The sequence below is a fragment of the Physeter macrocephalus genome, chromosome 1 (genome assembly GCF_002837175.3).
Source record: "Physeter macrocephalus isolate SW-GA chromosome 1, ASM283717v5, whole genome shotgun sequence".
Classification (NCBI taxonomy): domain Eukaryota; kingdom Metazoa; phylum Chordata; class Mammalia; order Artiodactyla; family Physeteridae; genus Physeter; species Physeter macrocephalus.
The window spans coordinates 133,458,277-133,478,239 of NC_041214.2; the positions used below are offsets into that span (position 1 = coordinate 133,458,277).

At 32.8% G+C, this 19,963-nt stretch overlaps 1 protein-coding gene across 1 annotated transcript in view; it reads left to right on the plus strand.

Moving 5' to 3' along the window:
• Window positions 1-19,963, plus strand: part of USP25 (ubiquitin specific peptidase 25) — a 141,245-nt gene that overhangs the window by 20,761 nt on the left and 100,521 nt on the right. The window contains exons 3-4 of the mRNA XM_024120127.3: window positions 2,064-2,208; window positions 13,437-13,560. Of these exons, the coding sequence (XP_023975895.1) occupies window positions 2,064-2,208; window positions 13,437-13,560 (269 nt within the window). The remainder of the gene's footprint in view (window positions 1-2,063; window positions 2,209-13,436; window positions 13,561-19,963) is intronic.

The following is a 19,963-nucleotide window of genomic DNA, read 5'->3' on the forward strand; positions in this document are numbered from 1 at the left end:
GTACTGTTAGGAGCATTTTAATGCATGGTTATGAAGCCACTGTAAGTATTTGGAGAGGAAGCAAAAGTGTTGTACCTCAGTTTTTATGATTCTGACATTTAGATGATTGCCAGTCCTTTCTTTATTCTGCTAAATATGATTAAATCGTTCCATGTCTATTTTCAGAAATCGCCTTTCCCGTTCTGTATCACTGAGTGTGGGGCTACAGCCATTACTTTATCAGGGCAAATTTGGGGAGTTCACTTATTTATTTATTTATTTTTTTAACTTGGGAAACACGTAGTATATGCTAAATTAAATAAACGTAAAGAATTAAATGATTGTCCACATTTCCTTTGAGGTAGGTTGTGTGACCATGGTTTTTTTTGTTTTTTTTTTTTAAACTTTTGTTTCAGTTACCAGTATCTGGGGAGGAAAACAGCATACTTAAACCTTAATTGTTGCTCAATATAAATTTGTAAGATGTTTAATAATGAGTTGACTCTCAGCAATATACTGACAAGGAGTCTACTTTTGGGAGCCACAATGTCATTGATCGATTTTAGCACTTTTACTCTATTTTATTTTGAGAATTTATTTATACCTCCAAAGTAAGTGTAGATCCCTGCTGCATTTAGTTTATTATTACTGTATGAGAGAGTATATGGAAAGCCCTTAGCACATTTCTTGGCACATAGTCAATGTTCAATAAATGTTAGCCATTGTTACTACAGTTATTTTACGACTAGTTTACTTACCTAACTATAGACTATGCTAAACCCATATTTTGGATGATTCATTTAAGAATCTTATAATGGTTGTGACAGATAACAAAGTTTAAAACAGCGGTGCTTTTCAGACTGCACTCTTAACTTTTTTCTCTCCTCAAAGGCTGCTAGAATTGGAGTTAGGATGGGTTGGGGACTTCATTCTTCCAGTTGCTCAGGCCTCAAATCTTGGAATCATCCTGTTCTTTCTCCCTTTATCCCTCCCCACATTTAATATGATAGCAAATAATGTTGGACTCTCTGCTTGGACCCATTCTCTCCTATAGTCTATTCCCAGCATACAGCCAGAGTAATCCTTTTAAAATGTAAGTCATACCATGTCATTTCTGTCCAAAACCTTCCGCTGGCCTCCTATTATGCTTCGTGTGTATGCTAAACTTCTAAAGGCCTACGTAGTATTATGGGTTATGGCCTTCTGTTACAAAGATAGCTTCGTTACTAATATCTGGATTTCATAATGTGGTTTCAGTTAGCTGTCATAGAGCTAGTGTTATATTTATTGTTAACTGTGGAGAGAATATAGAGATAAGTGGGCAAGTCTCTTCTCATTTTGCTATTTCAAAAATTCTTAGTTTTTTAGCATCTGTTTTCTTCTAAATTAACTTTAGAATAATTTTGTCCAGGTATACTTTTTCTTTTTTTTTAAAATATCTTTATTGGAATATAATTGCTTTACAATGATGTGTTAGTTTCTGCTTTATAACAAAGTGTCCAGGTATACTTTTGATGAGAACTACATACAATTTATATATTTAATTTGGGTAGGACTTTCATCTTGATAGTATTGACTATTTCTAGGAGTTCTCTGTGTCTCTCTATCAAGCTTCAGACCATTTTGCTGTTTTCTTCTTATGAGTCTTTGATATTTGCTTGTTAGTTTGCCTCCAGGTAGGCAGTCAGCATACATACTAAAGGGAATATCTTTTATTGTCCTTGTTTGCTGAAGTACTATTTTAAATATTTATTTTTCACCCTTTTATGTGGCCAGTTCCAGAAAACATTTTTTAGTTTGTTCATTTGTTTAGGAGTGTAAGTTATGATTGGATAATCATTTATAGAATTGATTTTTACGTTATATTAGTAGTTTTAATTAATAGAAAAAGGAATTACTATTTATATAGTTTACTTTGTTTACAGTGAATTTATACTGTAAAATTAAGAATCACAAAGAATAATTTTAAATCTGAAAATGATTTTTACTATTAGTATTAGTTGTTATGGAGAAAATTGCATAATCATATGAGAATGTATAGAGTTATTCCAAATTATTTGATGTTCCGTCCTTGATATTTGAAGGATAGTAACGGAAACTTGGAACTAGCAGTGGCTTTCCTTACTGCGAAGAATGCCAAGACTCCTCAGCAGGAGGAGACAACTTACTACCAAACAGCGCTACCTGGCAATGATAGATATATCAGCGTGGGAAGCCAAGCAGATACGAGTAAGTTTACTTCTCTTTCTTAATATTTTAATTAGAATGTAATGAAAACTTTTTCTTGGAGCTGTGTTTTGTTTAAACAGAGGTGAAGAACAAAAAAGTAACTACTTCAGCTTTGGTTCTTTTTGGTGTAGTTGAAAGGCGCATATGTTTTTATTAGCTGCTATATTTGTTTTCAGTTTAGGAGTAAAATATTATATTTAAGTTGTATATCCTTTTAAAACATTTCATATCGTATTGTTTTGAAATATGGAACATCTAAAGGTCTTACTCATTAAAGAAACAAAAGTTTCTGGAATTTTAAATGGGGCACAGTCATTTGTTTTATTGATGTTAAGTGTTGGTAGAGTATTATTATTAGAGTATTATTTTTGAAGATAAAGTATTGTTTCTAATTACTGATAGATTTACTGTTTAACAGAATTTTCCTACCCTTAACTCCAACGCCTCTCCAGAATAAAGATCTTGGAAAAAGGCTTACTACAACATAACAAAATAAATAAATACACATATACATATACATACATATGGAAAATTTTACACGGGACTCTAATTTTTCTTTATAATATGAATAATTTATGCTTACATAGTTGAGTTTTGAAAAATATGTTCAATTATCTCAACTCATTATGGTGTAATAACTGCATTATATAAAATGTAGGTATTTCTATGCATTCTGGATTTGAGAAGTTTGATTACTAACTTGTACTTAAAGAGAATTTTTGATTTTGTTTTATAGACTTTCTCAAAGTTAGGAAACAACCAGGAAGATCCCATTCACATAGATGTTTATAGCTATTTGTTGACATTAAATGCTGTTTAATGTTCATTGATAAAATATTTTAATTTTCAAAATTTTAAGGTAATCTTAGTGTTTTTGCTCCAAAAATGGTCTTATGTCAGCCAAAGCTAGGACACTCCTATCTCACACATGTAATAGGTGATGGGAGAAGTTTTACGTATGTAAGACAGACTCAATTGCTGTGTCCAAGTTCAAGACAAAGTGTGGTTTGGCCTCTATCTACATCTCTCCCTTCATTTTCTACTGTTTTCATCCTCTCACTTTACACTGTGATAATACAGAATAGATTAGAAGTTCTCATTCACTCAGTGCTATTTAATTTCTTCTGTCTTTACACTTGTTGTTCCTTCTGTCTGGAATCCCCTCCAGCCTTTATCCCTAGCCTAATTTCTTCTGATGTTATAAGACTTAGCTTAAGAGCTGCTGGCTCTAGAATGTTTCCTCTAGCTTCTAGATTGAACCAAGGGTTTTTCTGACACCCAGAGCATACTTCTGTCTTAAAGGGTACTGTGCTATTTTGAAATTATTTGCTGTGCCTTTCTTGCTTACCAAACTAAAGTTAAAAGGGCAAGAGACCATTGGTAGTTCCACCATTATAATAGGATGTTATTGTTTCTCAAAAAGTGTTTGTTGAGTTGTTTTTGATAATATGTGTAAAAAAGCTGTTTTGAAACCAGTGAAAGTTCTCTTGAACAGGGTTGAGAAGCTTGTTATAAGAAGTTGGAAGAAAGAGAATGGTATAAATAGAGGAGGAATTAGTATGTGAGAATAACATACCTTTCAAGGTTCTGAGACTTGGGAGGAAAATGAAATTAGGTAGAAAAAGGAAAAAAAGAAAGATTTTGACTGAAGACAGCTGGTTAAAATGAAGGAGACAAAACTGAGTAAATATGGTTCAGTGTTCTAGTTGAAAGGATGGAAAGATTTTAGAACGATAGCTGTGAACTTAATATAGATGGTAGACTTTGAGACGTGGGACAGCATGTATAGATTTGCAGGGGAGAATTAGGATTATAAGACTGTCATTAAAGATGATGTCTTATTTGCTGTGTGAAAATTAGAAAATATTGTTTAAGTCACATGTTAACACCTGTTCAAGACTTTTGACAAGGAATAGTGAAAATGTTATGGACAAGAAGAGAGATTTGAATAGGTGCTCTTAAGGAGGAAGCAACCTGATTTCAGAAAGCATGTGTCCCATTTGTTGATAATTGAAAAAAATTTTGTGTGTGTGTATGTGTGTAGCTCTCAGAAAATATGCACTAAGTACTTTCATATTCCACTTGAAAGAAATGGTAGAGAGATGGAGTTTCTGGTTTCACCTTACTGATTATCTTAGTGAGCAAATTGCTCGTTGTTGTGGTTTCCTTATTGATAAAATGAGCTGTCCTTCTAACCAGGATGCTAATTCATATTTAATAATTGAATAATTTGGATAGTGCATTCAAAAAGTTGGTTTGAGATTATTGAGAAAAAAATTTGTAGAAATATAGTGGGGTGATTGTATTATAATAGTATTAGTATTAAACTGAGAAAAATATAGCTGATAAGGTGACAATAGTTCTTTTCTATTTAACAAATTTGTACCATCTTTCATAAAGTTCTAAGAAGTACAACTGCCTTTAGGAAATAGTCTTTGTTCAGCATTTAAATTTAGTAGTGTCATAATGATACTACAAGTGTTATGACACTTGTATAATACCAAGTGTTACAAGGTTTAAAACTGAGAAAGTAAGTAGATGTCATGCATTCAGCAGATTCTTTAAATTACTATGCTGTAATTGCTGAGTAGAAATGAAATCTCTGTGTATTTTAAATTCTTGGATGGGGTGGCAAAACGTGGGAAGGATAGAAAATAATTACAAATGAATATATATATTTAAACGCAGGCCTCTTGGGGAAAACTCTGTAAGTGCTGAAGGAGTGTGGAGTATTGGAGTGATCAGAGCGTGAGGAAGTTTTCAAGGGATTGTTCTAGATATAAAACTCTTTTTGAGCATTTTCTTAATTTTATGTGAAATGCATTGTTACTTGAAAATTGACCATAGTCGAACTTACTTCTTGCAAATATGGTAAGGGTTTTTATTTTTTCAATTTCTTCTTCTTTTTCTTTTTCTCTTTTTTTTTTTAAAGTATAAAGTCTTTTACAACCAGGCTAAAGCATAAACAAAGCCTTGCTAACTTTAAGTGTGTCATCTGTTGGTTGTAGTGCTGACAAAACATCTATATTTTGAGATAAAAGTCTCTAATGCTAAATATATAATGGTTCTTTATTGTTATAAGCTAGAATATAGCTTATAACTGAAGGTCTCTTTTAGAAGATCTAAAATACATGTTTTTTTGATGACTAGAAAAATTTAGCTTTCAAACTAATATCCCATAGAAGTCACTTTGGGGGTTGCTGGGAAATTTTCATATACCCAAGTATATCAGAAGAGAGAGCAAATTATGTCACTTGATTAGAAGAACACATATTTGTGAACTTTAATATTGAAGGAGTAATTACATTTTCAATTGTTGGCCTTCTCAGTGTATTTTTACCTTTCATTTTTGAGAGAAAAAGGAAATATTTCAAGGAAAGCTTATACTCTGCATAAAAAGGAATTAAGAAGTATTGCTTTGGTAACATTCCATACTGTAATATAATACTCTGTTGAATTCTGGGAAAAGACGCAAACCATTTTGTAGTACTGTTAGCAAAAATTTGAGGCACCTTTTTAAATTACTTACATCTCCTGTCTAGACTGGATATTGTGAATTGTAAAATGAGTGCCTCCTACCTCTCGCTTAAATGAGAAATAAAATTACTGTGTTAGGAGTTTTGCAGTTAAAAATGCAAAGGGAACTAGGAAACAATGCAAGATATAGAGATATCATAGGTGTATTTAATAATCAGAGAAGAGATTGTGTGAAGTCTTTGTGTCTTGGCAAACTCTGTCATAGACATGACCATATAAGGCTTTTGCCCAATTTGAAATCAAATAGTAATATTCTTTCTTTCATGATCATTGAATTCTTTTGAACTTTTTTAAAACAGGAAAAAAACAGTATATACCCTCCAGAACGAGATGTGCTACAATTGAGCAATCAAAGTATGGATCAAAAGATAAGAGGGATTTGGGTAGGTAATTTTAACACAGAAAGTAATGACGCATATTGGCTTAAGTTTTAGAGAAATTAGTATAACACTTTGGAGTGAGTGTTAAGTGGTAGACTCTTTACAACTTTAGAATCACTGTATTTTTTTTTTTAAGACACACTGTATTTTTTTTTTTTTATCCTCCAAAAGAACTTGGAATTATTTGGTAAGGATTGCATAGAAAGTGAGAAAAATGTTGAAGTTCTGTCCTAGAACTCTAATCTTGGTTATATTGCTTGGCTAGCCTAAAAGTGATTTAAAGCACCAATGATAAATAGATCCCAGTCTAGTGCTCTCACCCCTGCTGAGGGCAAATCACTTACGTTTAGCAGTTTAGGATTTTATTAATTGAACACTGATATTTTTCCCATTCACCAAATTTGTTAAACAAGCATCTGCAGATAGAAAAAAAAAATTAGAGAAAGGGAAGTTAAATCTCTTTCTCTAGAGATTTCTAATGCATAAAACTATTTTGATGATTCACCAAAAGTCAACGTTAAGCTTAAAAATGAGACGCTACAATGGTATGAAAATTACTTGTAACTGATTGGATTCAATTAGACTTACATTCTATATTAGACATACACTGTAGAATTACTTGTATAACTTTATGAATTTTCTTTAACTTTAGGACAGAATGATAGCCATGGGCCTTTGCACTTTTTGTTGACTAATATAGAATGTTAACTTTTAATTTTTTCCAAGTTGGAAAACACAGTAAAACAGATGACAAAAATCAAGAATGGCTCCTTTATTATTACTTTCCTTACTTACTAATGCTGCCATTATAAATTTAGCAGCTATTAAAAACAGAGCAAGACCATTTAGAGCTGAGCTGTTCAATACAGTTGCCAATAGTTACATGTGGAGACTTAAATTTAAACATAAAATTAAGTAATGCTGAAACTCAGTTTTTTCATTGCCATAGATACATTTAAAATGGTCAATAGTAGTCACATGTGACTAGTGGCTACCTTATTGGACAGTACGGATAATAGTACATTTCCATCATCACAGGAAGTTCTATTGGACGTCACTGTTTTGGAGAATCTGAGTTTAGCAATGAGAAGATTGGAAAAGTAGGAACATCTTAAGAGAACTGACTGACAGCAGGGGAGAATGGGAGCGTGGGATGAGCAACACAATTTACATTGCTTATGTCTTCTTGATTTTAAGTATTCTTTTAACATGATACTTTATTATGCTATTTGTCCTTTTACTAGAAAAAATTTTGGATAAAGTATATATTCTCAAGTATTCTAACTAGTGCCACTGTGGAGATGACTCATTAATTTTTATTTCTATTCCATAGTCTAGATATTAACCTTTATTTGCTTAACAAATATTTATTGATTGCCTAATATGTGTCAGGTACTCTTTTAGGCCATTAAAAAATCAAAAAGTATCTTTGTTTACATAGGGGGAAGACAGACAGTAAACAGTAAATAAATATTGTCAGATAATAGTAAGTTCATGAAGAACAATAGAGCAGGGTAGAGGGACAGAGGCTGGCAGGGATGAGGTTGTAGTTCAGACATGGGGTATGCTATTTTAGATGGAAGGTTGGTTGGGAAATGTCTCATTTATACAGATACCTGAGGAAGTGAAGGGGTGAACCTCAAGGATGTCTTAGGGAGGTGTGTCCCAGGCTGGGTTCTCGAGGTAGGAGTATGTTTTTGGCTCAGGAGGTGAAATGGTGAGGACGACAACCGTGGTTGAAGCAGAGTGAGAGTGAAAATGGTATTTTTCTCATTTCCAATCTGCTGACCATCTCTTTCTTCATACTTGCCTTTTTTCTCTTAAGGGTATCCCTGTCCTTTTGGTGGGCCAGAGATTTTTTCTGCTCTGGTACCTACTCTTATTACAACTCTTCTCAAACTCTCGTTCAGCACTTTTAACTCCTCTAACTCCCAAAACAGTTATTTCTACTCATATCACTCCCCTGCCTAGAAATCTTTGCTGGTGGTAAATATAAGCTTGGCTTATTAAAAATAGTGTTTCCCCTAGGTTTAGCCTTATGTAGGTAAGGAAAATAATGAAAGAACTTTTTTTTCCTAAAATAAAAATCTTTGCATATATTCAGTTAGATTATGGGCTAAATTGGCTCTTGTGAACTAACTTGGAAGCCTCATGTCATTTTATATACCATTTTCATGAGAAAAAATGAGTGATAATTCATACATTTGAAGTCTAATTTATTGCTAAGTTGATGACTTTCTGTGTTTTGGAGTTAGCAGAGAAGTGTTTGGTAGTTGGTGTGTAAGTTTTTGGAGAGTGGAAGATTTATTAGGGTGGATGTTATGTTTTGGTGTATATATTTCTGACTTTACAGGAAAAAATGTTTTATTTTGGTCAGTCTTGAAATGTTGTAGATTACTGTTCATAGGCTTTTGTAACGTGATTTTCTAAAGTGTTATTCAGCTGACACTAACACACTTGTGCCCTTGAATTCTGTTTACACTAATGCTAATACTCATACTGGAGGAAGGATTGGTTCAAACAAAGTTTGCTGTTTTACCAAGGTCCTCCCTTGGCATTGACAGAAAAATATTCATAGTACTTTGGTACTTGGATGGAAGTTTTACAAAGGCTAAGTTTTTATAGTTGACTTTTGCAAATTAGAAATTGTTTACTGCTAAGCTTATTCTCTGTTTCTTTTTGAATAAACACATAAGAAAATCATAGAGGGCTATTTTTCATTGTGAAATTGATAGTTTATTACATATTTTACAGAAATCATTCTATTAAACTCCAGAAAAATAAATTTAGGATTAACCATTCTATTAAAATAAAGTTTTATTTTCTTAATATCTGTTCTTAAAATCATATGTATTTGGTATGTGAGTAGGTTATAATAATTCAAGATTTCTGTATTGTTCTAAAATGACCTGTGGAAAGAAGAAGCTTTATGAAGTAATGGGAACATCTTGGAGAAAATTATTGTAATTATAGTGAAACTACAAATAATAAATAAACCTTCTCCATCGCTTAAAGGAACAAGTCCCAGCTTTTCAGTTAAGAACTGATAGTCTGTGGTCAGCTAACCTTTCTAGCATTAAAGACTATAATTGCTTGTTTCTTCCTCTGCTCATACTTATAATACTTCTGACGCCAGATATGTGAGTTTTTTTCCCCCACACACGACCAGTTCTCCAACACCAGCTGGGTGTTCTACAATTTTGATACCATCTACCTGGAGTCAGCATCAGACCCCACAGGCTAGATGCTCAGTCCCATAAGATTGCCCCTACCTTAGACACCAATCACAAGTAGTGGGTCCCCAGGTTACCCACATTCTGTCTGACTTGGCTACAACAAATTGGGGGTTCTCAAGACCCCCTCAAGTTTGATAATTTGCTATAATGGCTCATAACTCAGGGAAACACTTTTACTGGTTTATTATATAATAAAGGCTATGATAAAGTATGTACAGCCAGATGGAGAGGTATATAGAGCAAGGTCTGGAAGGGTCCCAAGCCAGGAGTTTCTGTCATGTGGAGTTGGGGTGCACCACCCTCCTAACATGTGGATATGTTCACCAACCTGGAAGCTCCCCAAACCTTGTACTTTAGGGATTTTTATGGAGGTTTCATCAGGTGGGCCTGATCGATTATTAACTTAATCTCCAGTCCTTATGTCTCCCTGGAGGATGGGAGGTAGGGCTCAAAGTTCCAAGCTGCTCATCATGGCTTAGTCTTTCTGATGACCAGTGGCCCATCCTGAAGCTATTTAGGAACCCACCAAGAATCACCTCCTTAGAGCAAAATATGTTTCTATCAAGCTAGGAAATGCCAAGTGATATAGGAGCTCTATGTCAGGAACTGGGTCAGAGACCAAATATTAGAACAAGAGATGCTCTTAGTGTCTTATCTTGCTCTTTGAATGGATTGTTTATCCATGCATGATTTAATAACACAGCGCATTGGTAATTTGGAAAAGGTTTCCTTCCAAATGTTGGAAGAAAGTCTACATTATAAAACAAATAGAAATTGTTAATATCACTTGATTTCACCAGAAAAGCCTTTAAGTATTGGGAAGATATCAAGCTCATAGTGGTAGAAACAAGTTTTCTGAAGTTTCAATTTTTGCTTGAAAATTCCATGCTAATCATTGGCAACAAACACTCTTCATTTGTTCTTCAAGTGACAGGCTCACTTTATTTTTAAGAAAATGTCTGCCAAATACTGACATCTGAATAATCATAGTTTGTAGGTTGTCAGTTGTTCTTTCAAGTAAAAATAGTGATCCGTGAAAAAAAATCAGTTCAGCTTGCAACTCAAGCAGTGTTTTTCTTTACCAACAGCATACTTTGGATATACAGCAGAAGTACTATGCATACTTTCTATTATGTGACATAGAATTAAAAGAACATGTAAAACAATGTTTGAGATTTAATAAAATTAGTTTCCTCATTTTATCAAGGATTTAAGAGAGACTGGCTTTTTTTTTTTTTTGAATAATGGGTGGGCATAGTTGTAATATAATTAACTTGATGCTACTGCCTTGATTTGTGCTAAGATGCTGTGGTTTTATGCACTGTTGTTTTGCATAATCACTGCAAATGTGACCCCAGTAGGAAAGGCAAATAACATCTTAGTATTATTATGAGAGTATTTTTTACTTAAGGAACCCCTTCCTTCATAGGGTCATTGGGGATCCCAAGGATCTATGGATTACACTTGGATACTGCTAGTATGGAGGAAAGACCACTGGACTTAATAATTTGAAGACTTAAATTTGAAGCCTATGTACCATTCTTTTTTCTTGTACTATTAGACTTCATTTCTTGCAACTTCATTATCTCATTTATGAAATAGGGTTAAAAGCATCTTGCCTAGTTTTTTGCTTTTGTGTTGCTTGAGTTACGATTGCTAAATTATGAAAAGTTCTAAGTATAACTTGTTGCCATTTCTAGGTGAGTTCTGCTCTAGCCAGTTTGGTTTACTTGTCAGTCATGAAGCAGTAAACACTCTAGATAGTTCCAAAGAAGAAATTTAATACAGGGAACTAGGTTCTTAAAAAAAATCAGTGGAAGCAATGGAGGAAGGATCTCTAGCTCAGCTTTCTGAAATGACTCCTAGATTCTTTGCAGGATTGGCCAGCCAGGGAAGCCATTCCGTCTGCCACAGTCAGGAAGATAGTGAATCAGGAGACTGCCTTTGGGACTGCAGGGTTCAAGAATGTACATAGCTCTATAGCTGCTGCCCAGGGAACCAGCAGCCAGGATTAGGTAACTGCCACTGAGCTGTGCCTGGGCATTGGAGTGCAGAGTCTGGTTACCACTTCTATTCTCTCTTGACATACCTGAAGCTGTAAATTGGATACTGGATTGCTACTGTGGAACAGCCCACATCTGTTCAGTCATGCTGGAGAAAAACAGCCAAAAGCAGCAGGATAGTGGCTTCCTCCCTCAAGTCTGCCTTCCAAATCTCATGCTAATGCATCCGGTTGGTGGAACCTAAATTTTATCCAGAACCATAACTGCAGGTGAATCAGGAAAATAGGTTTGTTTGTTTTAATCTTTTCAGCTTCTGTAGTTGTAGAAGGCACACAAGGAGGATGAGAGATTGGAGTCTGAGGGCTAATTGATTGTGTCCCCAAAACCTGTTTTTCTGCTTCTTTGTGATTTTCAAGTTATTTTCTTTACTTCCATTATTCTCTCTTTACTTACCCAAGTTCTAGTCATTATTTAATGACCATGATAGTTCTCATTTTTATGAGGCCACTTCATGCCTCTCCAGTCCTAGCTTCTTTATCAATATTTCAGCTGGACTGAATGACTACACCCCGGTGATTTCCATCTACAGCTGTGGTTTGGTGGACTCGGAATTTGTAAACCAGAATTAGGAAACCTTTGGCCTGCTGACGTTCGTATGCATGCTCCATCATTTCACTTGCTCTATAACTGTCTTCCACATTTTACTTGACTGAATATTTTGGACCTTACTTACTACGTTTTTGTGAGGTTTTGTTATACTCCCTAAGAGCATTAAAAAAAATCTTCCGTGGCCAACTGTTATTTTTAATATTCTCATAAGCTGCTGTTTGGAGAAAAAAGTGTATATAACAATAGAAGTAGACTTTTGAAACTATCAATATACTTTATTTTTTATTAAGTGCAAAATATTTTTTTTCTAGTAGTTATATATAACCCTGTAGCCAGATGGTAAAATGCAGACACTTTATCTCCCATCCCCAGCCCTTTTGTTTGTTTCCCTCTTATAATATTCTAAGATTACAAAGAAAAAAGTTAATTTTAACATGTCTCAAATACAAATAAACAAAATGATTATAAAACTTGTCCAGAATACCAACCAGCATAATCCCAACTATGCAAAGATAAGGTAGTAACAGCTATACTTCTTTCTCTTTCTCATCCCATTATTTTGTAATATCCTACTTAGCAACATGTTATGGTCTATCATTGTTTAAATGATAATAGGAGTATTATTGACATCTTTCGAGGTAAGGAAATAAATCGATGTATATTGGGAAATTGGATTAAAAATCAGTTTTTTTTGAATGTGGTAATAGTTGTAGACTTTATTCTTTGGAAGAAGAACACTTACAGCATCTAGACTACTTTATTTTATTCTAACGAAAGAAAACCTGTCATTTACTTGCATATTTTTCTTTTTCGTGAAATGAAAACTTTTTTTTTAATTAAAAGGAATGCATAGAACAGGAAATAGAAAGTGAAAGATCCTTATACTTCCTTCTCCCCATAACCCTCCTCATCAGAATTAACCACTGTTAACAGCTTCATACATTCATCTAGACTTTAAAAGTGTATATAAATATAAATATATATGGTCAATTAGTTTCTGAAACATAGATTTTGAGAGCTCATTTAATTATTATACTTTGATAAATGTCTAGGTAGTATAGCCGACTGTAATGTGTGTGTATTTGGGTTAACTTCAAAAAGCATAAATGTAAATGTTTAATTATGTTGGCTTCAATTTTGTTGTTAAAGAACCTGTTTTTAGCAGTCTTTCTGCTTATTAGCTTTTAATCAGAGACTTCATAGTAAATATTGAGATTCCTCTGTATTGAAAAATATTTATATTCTTAATTGCTTTAGGTATATTTTATAGAGAAGAACATTAAATTTCAAAGTATAACCAATTTAAAAAGTGTTTGCATTCTCTTCAGAGAGGCTCTTATACAGAATTAAGTTGGTGCTGACTTTGATTGGAAAGGGTATATTGGGTATAAAATCTCCATTATAAGAATTACCTTTCATTTTGTTTGACTTTTAATTTTGAGAAAGATAGTTTTGCTTTTCAGATGTGATTGATCTCACTGGAGATGATAAAGATGATCTTCAGAGAGCAATTGCCTTGAGTTTGGCGGAATCAAACAGGGCATTCAGGGAGACTGGAATAACTGATGAGGAGCAAGCCATTAGCAGGTAAAAATATAATTTGTATAAAGTAGATATAAATACTATTTATAATAGAAATAATAATTGACTTTAATTTGAAGAGGCACAAAGATATACTTTGCAATTCTAAATAAACTATTAATAAACTTAGTATTGTTTTTATATTTTATGTAACCCAGATTTTCTTATTCTAGATCCAATTGCATTTGAAACTTAGACTGTTTTTAGGATTTTGGAGTGGCATTGGGCATTAAATTTAGGTATAGATTTTAATATTTCTTTGATTTTTTTTTTCTTCTCCTAATTTCTTTTGGATACATTGTCCAATTCAATTTATAGCCATTTATGGCCAGGGTCAACAAACTTTTTTCTGTAACATGCCAGTGGTAAATATTTTAGGCTTTGTCAGCCATCTGGTTCTGTTGCAGTTGCTCAACTCAAGTGTTGTAGTGTAAAAGCAGCCATCGATAATGCATAATTTAATGAGTGTGGCTGTGTTCCAGTAAATCTCGATTTACAAAAACAGAGGGCCAGCGGGATTTGGCCCAAGGGCCATAGTTTGCCACCTTCTGATCTATAATATTATAGTATATTTATAGGTTTTTTTTTTTAAAGAAATAAGCAAGAGTCCAAGATGTGTGATGGAATGCATCTTTTGATTTAATTACCAAAACTTTTTAGTTTGAAAAAATTTGATCCACCAAAGGATTAAATAAGTTTGATTTAAAAAAAAAAACTTTAAATTATAACTAAACATAATCTCCTAAACAACTCTTTGGAGCCAATGGTAACTTTGTCTTACTGAAGAAGAAATTTATCTTTTAAGAGGTTAAATGATTTTCCAAAGTTACACAGCTAGGATGGGTCTTATGACTCCAGTGTTCTTTTCCCCTGTTAACAGAGTTGTTTGGTAGCAGAATGTACCAGCTTTCTTAGATAATTTCCCTTGGCACAATATTAATAGTACATTTCTTTCTGAGTAATCTGAGATTACCGTAGGAGATGCCTCAAAATGCTATGTTTAGCAAAGGCACATAATTTTTTGTAGTAATACTTTTTAATGTCTTTGGCAACTGCTTTGTATAATAAGATATCAAGATGGCAAGCCTTAATTAAAATTCATTATCCTCTTTAGTTGTGGCTAATATCATTTAATGCCAGTAATTTTAAATGAAAACCAAAAGTACATGTGCTATTTTTAGACATTTTATTTAGGTTTATTTTTTGAAGGATTTGGAGAAATTATAAAGTTAGATTTTATCTTATAAAAATGAATTGGAATGAAATATTTGTCTTGAATAATTGTAAAATTTGATAATACTTAAGCTGTATGAGAAATATTTTAAACATGAAATACATCAGGTGCAATTCATATTTAAGGGGAATGATAATCTAGTATGTGAAAAAGAGATTATAAAATAGAATATATACTATGATACAAATATTTTTAAATGTACATATATTGTTATATATATTAATTTATATTAGTACATAAATAGAAAAAAGTCTGAAGGATTATATACCAAGTAGTGTCAGTAGTTTTGTATCCTGTGTTTTCTAATTAAAATAACATAATAATTAGATAATCAGTAAAAAAATAAATAAATAAATAAAAGTTAAGGAATTTAGATTATTCCTAATCTCTATTACGTACAATATATGTTATATATTCTTTAAGATACTAATTTTTGTCCAAATGGAAAAAAAATCTCTTTAAGATAATGCCCTTTTTTTCCTTGATCTTTTAATTTTAATATACTCTTAAAATAGTAAATATTTTGCAAGTATTTTTATTGTAGATAGCATTGCAGAGAATTGGTATAGTGTAATATGACAAAATTTTATGTAAAATTATACTCAGAATTAAAAAAATATTAATTTACTGTTGCAAAATGTAATTTTTTCCTTGCTATGCATAGATTTTATAATATATAGTTAACAAAGAAAGTTAACTGCAACATTCAGTAAATAAGCACATTTATAAATCATATTGTATTAGAAATAGGGGAATATGAGAATTCTAGTTAAGCATTTGACAAATATAACATTGCAGTGAGTTTTATTAAGGCTTAGACTCTAAATTCAAAAGAGAAAATGATGAATTTTTTAAGGAAAACATTTATATATTATGCTTAAAAGTAAATTTATTTGTTCATTACTTAGTAAATTCAGATGACAAAATCTTACCAAATAAAATCCTAGAATCATTTGACTATGGTTGTATTTCAGTATACATACTTTAATATGAATTCACACCTTTGGAATACTGCGTTATTGTGTATAACTAGATGAGATAAAACCTTTTTACATCTTACAATCCTGTGTTCTGGCACCCATAAATTTCATGGTAAAATTTCTTAAGTTGAACATTTTAGAAGTGTACTTCTTAATATAATTACTTCTTAATGTCAGGATTGGATGCATTTATTATAATTATCTTAGTTATCACTGCACAGACAGGGAACAAGTAGAGTATGGATAGTAGAAATTTGTTAATAAACTGCATTGTGGCTAGTTTGTGTCTAGCATATTTGTTGTGAAAATGGCTTGCCGTATGAAATGACTTTGAATAAGTTGGGTAGAAGGTAGGGCTAGGTTCTAGTTAAAATTGTTACAAAGAGCACACCTTCAACAGTTTCAGGAAACATGGTAGACTAAAACAGATTTTCTAGTGGAAACAACCAGAATGTGTTGTTTCTGTTGGATGTAAAATATTTTAAGATCTCTTGAAAGTATTATAGAATTGTTAAGGTAGTAAGGGCTATAATCAGACTAAATCAAAGTGAAAGGTGGAACCCAAAGAAGTAAGTTCAGAATGCTGAAAGTCATTTTGACATGATGACATTTGCTTGTGTGTATAAATTTGAATTTCAGTCTTGATATCCTTGTTGAATGTGGGAAAAAGAAGTTAAAGGCCATTGTCTATATTAGGTGGGAAGCTTTAATAGGAAATCATTCCCCTCGTAAAGTTATGTCAATGGATGACATATTCACAATAAGGGTAAATCAGAACTATCCCCCCCCGAAACCCCTATAATACTACAAAGACAGTTGCCTTAGCTATGAGGAGTGTTGTTGGAGGGGATGAGATTTGCCCCTGAGATTGTACCATGGTTGTACAGCTGAAATTTGTGTCACTTTAATGATTCAATAAATCTCTACTTAAAAAAGGACTGTGAAAATATCTTCTAGAAATGAAAATAAGAATTACTAAAGTAAAAAAAAGGAAAAAGATAAAACAGAACACAGGTTTAATAGCAATTAGAAATAGCTAAAGAATGTATGAGTAGACTGTAAGCTCTATGAGAAATTATCCAGTGTGTAACAGATAGCTAAAAAGTTAAATAATATGGAGAAAGGTTGAATGACACGGAGAATAAAATGAGTAGGTCTAACATACATTAATTGGTGTTTCAGAAGAAGAGGAGGGAGTGAGTCAGAGGCAAAATTTAAAGTGATAATCACAGAATTTTTTAGAAGTGAAGAGATAACTTGTAATTTCATGAGCCATCAAATCCCAATCAGAAAAATGAAAAGAAACCCACACATAAATTCATTATAGTGACACTCCAGAATACTTAAGAATGGGAAAATCTTAAAATTACTCAGAGGAAAAAGGTAGAATTATCCTAAAAATAGTGACAGTGAAAGTGACAAATGACACAAATTTACATAGCAGTTAGACACATGAAAATAATAAATAAGTTGGACAAGTTAAAAGTGGACAAGTTGCCATGTTGGGTATGATGATAGATTATAGCAGTGGTGGTAATCTTTGTGGTGCAAGTTTGATGAGTCACCTCATTGGAGACCAGCCACCACTAATATATCCAACACAATGGCTAAAAGTAAAAAGACTGACAATATCAAATGTTGGCAAGCATTTAGAGTGATTGGAAGTGTCATATATTGTTCGTAAGAATGTATAACGGTATAGCCACTTTGGAAAACTGGGAATTTCTAGTGTATTTCAACATATATTATGCTAGGACTTAGCATAGTCCACGTTTCCACTTCTAGGTATAGAAACTTGAGAAAGAAGCACATAGTGCCTTTATTGATAATAACTAAAAACTGTAAACAACCAAATATCCGTAAAAGCAGAATAGTTAACAGTGGTTGTATATTCACACAGTGGAATACTAAGCAATGTAATGGAAAACATTTTCCTGGTACTGTAAAAAATGTGGAGGAATCCACAAAGCAACATGTTGAGTGAAAGAAACTTGACACAAAAGAGTAACTGCTGTGTGATTCCATTTATGTGATGTTTAAGGACAAGCAGAACTAGTTAATTGTGGTAGAAGTCAGAATGGTGATTATCTGAGAACTAGAGAGACACTATTGGTTGGGAAAGGGCATGACAGAATTTTGGGGAGTAATAGAAATTTTCTATATCTTGGTCTGGGTGGTGGTTACATGCGGGATGGTATTCATTGGTAAAAATTTCACTGAACTATACATTTAAGGTTTGTGTATCTTATTATATGTAAACCACCTCAATAAAATACTCTTACCAAGAAAGATGTATTTAGCCCTGTTGGTTGATAATATACAAAAGGTTATGTTTTTATGTATAAGAAAGAATAAGGAGAAAATTTTAAAAGCTACCATTTATAACACATAAAACTATTAAAGACCAGGAATAAATCTAATAAGTGTGCAAGAACTTCCAAGAAGAAAATTATTAGATAACACTGAGACATATTAATCAATATGGAAATAATTGGAAATGTATTCTGTTTCACAAATTGGAAGATTGAATATTGTAAAACTGGTCAGTTCTCCTTAAATTAGCTTATGGGTTTAATGTGATCACAGTCAAAATACCAGTAGATTTTTTTTAAAGGAAATGTGGAAGATGAATACTCCCTTCCTTCCTTCTTCCGTCCCTTCCTTCCTCCTTCTCTTCCTTCCTTCCACCTTCTTTTTTCTTTTCTTTTTGGTTGATCTGTATAGCTGAAATGATATGCATGTTTTCCAGTGAGTATGTTGCTTGCTTGAAATAGACTTAGATGATCCAAAGTGGAATGTTTTCTATAACGCAGTTTAAATAACAATACAAAAGAAAACAAGCAAAAAAAAAAAGCCCTCAAAATCAGTGCAATAAAATTCTACTAGGAACATGAACACTTACCATAAGTAAGTGCTTTAAAGATTCATTCAATATAGTGTGTGGAAGGAAAAGAGACAGCAAAACATTTTGTCATCTTTTTATATTGTTGAATGCCATGGTCATGACTAGTGTTGAGAAGATAAGGTGATTGTAGTGGGGGTTGGTATTTGTGGCTTTTGGGCTTACCTTTTTCAGTATGCTACATTTTGTTCTAAGCTATTTCTGAGCTCTGAGATTTGCAGTGTTATTTTTTTATTCTCTTTCTCTACTTGCAGCCTTAATATCTGAAACGTAGCTATTGGCATACTTTACACTTTAAATCCTGGGTAGAATCATTGTTTGGTGAGGCCAGGGAAGGAACCCTTATGAGGACTTGGCTTTATATAAAGCTTATATTAATATGCCAGGGCTGAACTATAGCAAAGGACAAGGGCTTGGGAATGGAGGGCTCATATTTGGGCTAGAGGTTCGGCTTTTGCCAAAAAAAAAAAAAAAAAAGACAAAGAGATAGCAATATCTAATATTTTAATCTTCCATCTACTTCAAACACTTGTTTAGCCCCTGTTTTTGTTTTTTTTTTAAATCATGTATGCTCTAGGGATGAAACAAATCCATGTTTCTATCCTCTGGATGCTGATGGGAGAGACTGGTTGATTAATAATTTTGTGCAGTGTAATAAATGTATTTATAAAGTCTTTTAGGAGCCAGGAGGAAGTGGTAGGAGGAAACCTACTGGAGCATGTTGTAAGTCCTTGGTGATTAAAAAACTAAATGTGTTATAAGCTCTAAATCAAGATCACAAAGTCATGGCATTCTTTCATCCATTATTTTTAGTACCGTAATTCTACCATATTACCATATGTTTAAGGAATATTATAATCTACTTCTTTAAAACTCATGCTTTTATTATAATGAATGATGATCTCTACCATATGACTGAATTGAGTTATATGAATATTTATATACATTTAAGTATGTATACCCACCCACCAAAAATAAATGTGGTTTAGAAATGGATACTTTAAAAAATTTTTATATCTTAGGTCACTTTGAGAAACAGTGAACATGTATGTCTTAAGCTCTGCTCAGTTATTACAGTTTGTATGTAATTTTACCTCTGTAAAAAGTTTTATGGGAATGCTGGAGAGATGGTACCTTCAGTTTATATCCTTGACTTTCTTTCCCTCCTCTTGTAACAAAAAGTGCAGGTAGGCTGCTTGGTCCTAGAAAGTACATTTGAGGCCATACATTCTCCCAAAAGTAGGCAAGGGAACTAAAAAGCTTATATTATCACCTTAATGTTTTCATACAACA